General features: G+C 41.4%; 1 protein-coding gene across 1 annotated transcript; it reads right to left on the bottom strand.

Moving 5' to 3' along the window:
• Positions 1-2,675: 2,675 nt before the first annotated feature.
• Positions 2,676-2,912, bottom strand: LOC119828009 (60S ribosomal protein L37a-like). Its single transcript, XM_038350022.1, has one exon. The coding sequence runs from the start codon at positions 2,910-2,912 to the stop codon at positions 2,676-2,678; it is 237 nt and encodes a 78-aa protein (XP_038205950.1).
• Between the last annotated feature and the right edge of the window lie 933 nt (positions 2,913-3,845).

Below are 3,845 nucleotides of genomic sequence, written 5' to 3'. Positions count from 1 at the left end.
CATCTTTGTATGTTTTTTACTTAATGTTGTTTTGTTTTCAGTAGTTATTATAGGCTGCCTTGCCTAGGGCACTAGCCACTACGCATTTTTATTTAGTTCAGTCCTGAGCTCACATCACCCACAGGACTGGACCTCATTAAGAGTCATGTGGTTAAGGGTTTCCACAGTCCATAGTACAAATGTACTTCTAACATTGGAGAAAAGGTATTGAGACGGGCCTACACTGGGGTTTACCATACACCTCTGTCGCTTATGATGATCTACATGTCCCCAACACTCTATGATGCCATCTTTAATGTAAGAATTTAAAACATCTTCGTCTAGTTTCATGCATCTTCTCTTGTTCTCCTGTCTACAGATTTTACTTGTGCTTATATGTTGACACATTCAGTGCTTTATTACTGTGTTATCTTTAAAGAGTCAAGTATATTCCTTAAAAATGATAAATGAAATACTCTTATTTGGTCCTTTCTTTGGGTAAACTTGCCCTCCACCTACAACTGGTTTCAGCATCCTTTAACACTGCCTGTCATATTTACCAGTGACTAACAGTATGAATAGGCTTGGTTAAATCTTCCTTTTGCTATCCAGCTTGTTTTAATATTTTTAGTTACTTTACTTGTTTTATTTTTCAGTGATCATGCAAACTAATGAGCTTCATTATGACATTTTATAGTACTTTGTTGTTGGTCTTCCTCCCCCACTCTCCTTCTTATCTTGTTTGGCCTTTTGCTGGCTCTCATCCTCTTCCAAGTAACCCCATTTTTCTTCCATAGCACATGTATCCTATTAACCTCCTTTCTCCCTCCCACTTTTCAAGACCTCTTTGTTTAACCTTTCTTGTAATCCTCTAGTTTGATGTCCATATCAACAACACACACACACACACACACCCAAAAATCTAGGCATTTGTTTATGTGAGCCTGGGTTAATTCAGTTAATCTAATTTCCATCCATTTTTCTACAAACATCACGATTTCACTATTTTTATGGCTGAATAGAACTCTGTTGTGTATATGGACCACAGTTTCTTCATTCATTCATTTGTTTATGGACACCAAGGCTAATTCTTTCCCCAGCTCTTGTGAATAGTGTAGCAATAAATATGAATGGCAGTATGTGACATGCTATTTCTCATATTTCTAGCTCCTCTTTTATTTTTTCTATGTTGTGTTGTTGGCTTCATTTGATTGTGAGGTACGTTGCTATCTGTTGTTCTGGTCAAATGGTTCTTTTTTTATGCTCACCCAATCTTCTGGTATTGGTGATTTATTGCTTTAGTCTAATTTGAGTTCTTTGGTTATTATATTTTGTAGAACAATTCTAATTGTTCTTAATAATAAAAACCCAGAGTCAGATATAGATGTTAATGCTGAAAGATCAGAGAAGTAGATAGGCCAGCCACTAGAGAGTTCTTACCTCTACCAATGCTCAGACCAAAGGGTCCATCCTGTTTTCAGACTGCATGCTCAGACTGACTCTTCAGTATCATCAGACTGCATCCCCAGACTGCATGCTCAGACTGCATCCCCAGACTGCATGCTCAGACTGCATGCTCAGACTGCATGCTCAGACTGCATTCTCAGACTGCATCCCCAGACTGCATGCTCAGACTGTACTGCTTCTCAAAGTGCATTGAGCTTCTGTCTCCTCCTGCCTTATATTCCTCTCTCCACCCAGCCATATCACTCCTGTCTCCACCTCTGGAGTGCTGGGATTACCTTTGTGTGAGCTCTGTTTCTCTTTTAGACTGGATCGTTTTAATGGAACCCAGGGTGGCCTTGAACTAACAGAGAGCCATCCCTTGAGTCCTGGGATTAAAGGTGTGTGCCACCACTGCCGGGCCACTAGTGTTAGCCCTGCACCCTGATCTTCAGGCTTTATTTTTTAAAACACAAACAAAATATCACTACATTTTTTCAAATATTGTCCTCTTTCCCAGTACTCCTGTACTTCTGAGATTGTTTAATACATTCCTTGACGTCATCCTACGGGTCTCTGATGCCCACACATCTCCATTTCAGTTTGTGCCCTTCTGCTGTACTTTGACAAGTTTGATGATCTTTCCCTCTGAAGTGTCGAGTCTGCTCCTGTGTACACACAGTGATTTTAGAGTTTCACATGCTGGTTATTTCAGTTTCATGGTTTTCTGACACTCTCCATTTCCTTCCGTGTCATTGTGTTATGTTCCTGTTTTCTTTACACCCTTGAACCTATCCACAGTCACTTTAAACCCTTTGTTTGTTAAAACCCATTTTCCCTCTCTTGTCTGGCTTCTCCTGAGCACTGTCTCTTGCTTGTAAGTACTAGTTTTTTGTTTCTTCACATGGCCTGAGCATTTGATTAGATTCTAGACCTAGTAATTTCTGTGTTAAATGTCTAGATTCTGTTTTTTTCTTTTCCGGAGTAGACTTGTGTGTGTGTGTGTGTGTGTGTGTGTGTGTGTGTGTGTGTGTGTGTGTGTGAAGTGCTGACGTCATTGGGGTGTTAGCATTTCCTCTTCACATTTATCCCAAAGTCATTTTGGATGTGTCTTCTGTGACTTTCCAGTGTAGTATTTTTAATGTAAATTAACCCATATATTTAGTTGGCTGTGCATTATTGAGTAGACTTGGGTCTCAAATGGTAGCCCTTCTGCTGGTCTTTCAGTTCCTTCAGTCTTCTGATGGCAGACTTCACTGTGACGGAAGAGTAGTGTTGTAGGTCCAGACCCCGCCAGCCACTGTTTTCATGCAGGAACCACAGTGCCGGATGCTGACGGTTCGTCTCTTCATCTTGGTCTTGCCACAGAAGGAGCACGTGTACTTGGCATGCTGGCTGATTTCAATTTTCTTCACCATTTTCTGGAGGGAGGCACCATAGCGGGTCCCATATTTCCCAATGATCTCGACCTTCTTGGTGCATTTAGCCATATCACTAGAACCTATGGCCAAGTGTGGAGAGGAGTTTTTTGGTTTATCAAGACAGATATCTCTGTAGCTTTGAAGCCTGTCCTGGAACTTTCTCTGTAGACCACTGGTCTCAAACTCTCAAGTGCTGGGAGTAAAGGTGTGTACCACTAAAGTGCATCTTTCCAGGCTCCTTCCAAACTCTTATATTCAACACTGAGTTTCTCTGCCCTGATTGTCTGAACACAAAGGCTTCCCAAAGCTGTGTCAAGAGTTGGAAGTCCCTGGGCTCCCAAGAGTTTTTTGTTTTCCAATGTCTGTCCTTCCCAGCCCTTTGGAGTCTCACTCTCTGTGGTTTTATTCATCAGACAAGCAATGCAGGATCCTGTGTGCAGCTCTCTGGATTGTGATAGTCTCTTCACAGTGGCTGTCTCTGTCACACACTGCTCTGCAAGCTCCAGCAGCCCCAGGCTCTCTGAATAACAACTCTATCTCTGATGCTGTACCTGGGATGTCCCTTCAAGGATCTAGCAAAGGCCTCCAGGCAATAGGCTGGGTTTAGAGAGCCCTACATTCTTATTGTAACCACTTTTCTTGACCTATTACTGTGTGAACAGCCTGTCAATCTTTACCATTACTGTCTGTTATCTTAAGTCTGCTTTTCTTATGAGTTTCTTGTAGCAACAGTGACAATTGGTCTGAACCAAGCCATTGTGGTTGAAATCCAAAGTAAATATTGATGTTGTCTGGTAGAAGAAACAACTGAACTTTCATGAGCAAAAGAATGACAGGATGTATATTGTATTTGAGAAATGATATCAACAGTGACAAGGTGGTGACACAATATTATACATTCCTCACTGTCAAAAAGACAGTTGGGTTATATGGCAGAACGGGCGATTGAGAAAAGCCATCCAGGAAGTGGTAAGACAGACATAACTCAGATGGATTCTAACT

This window comes from Arvicola amphibius, chromosome 12, assembly GCF_903992535.2.
Source record: "Arvicola amphibius chromosome 12, mArvAmp1.2, whole genome shotgun sequence".
Classification (NCBI taxonomy): Eukaryota; Metazoa; Chordata; class Mammalia; order Rodentia; family Cricetidae; genus Arvicola; species Arvicola amphibius.
Note: the sequence above shows the minus strand (reverse complement) of the source record. Positions and strands in the feature narration are given on the sequence as shown.

Coding starts and splice junctions, on each gene's coding strand:
- LOC119828009 (XM_038350022.1), bottom strand. CDS start 2,912: ATGGCTAAATGCACCAAGAAGGTCGAGATCATTGGGAAATATGGGACC.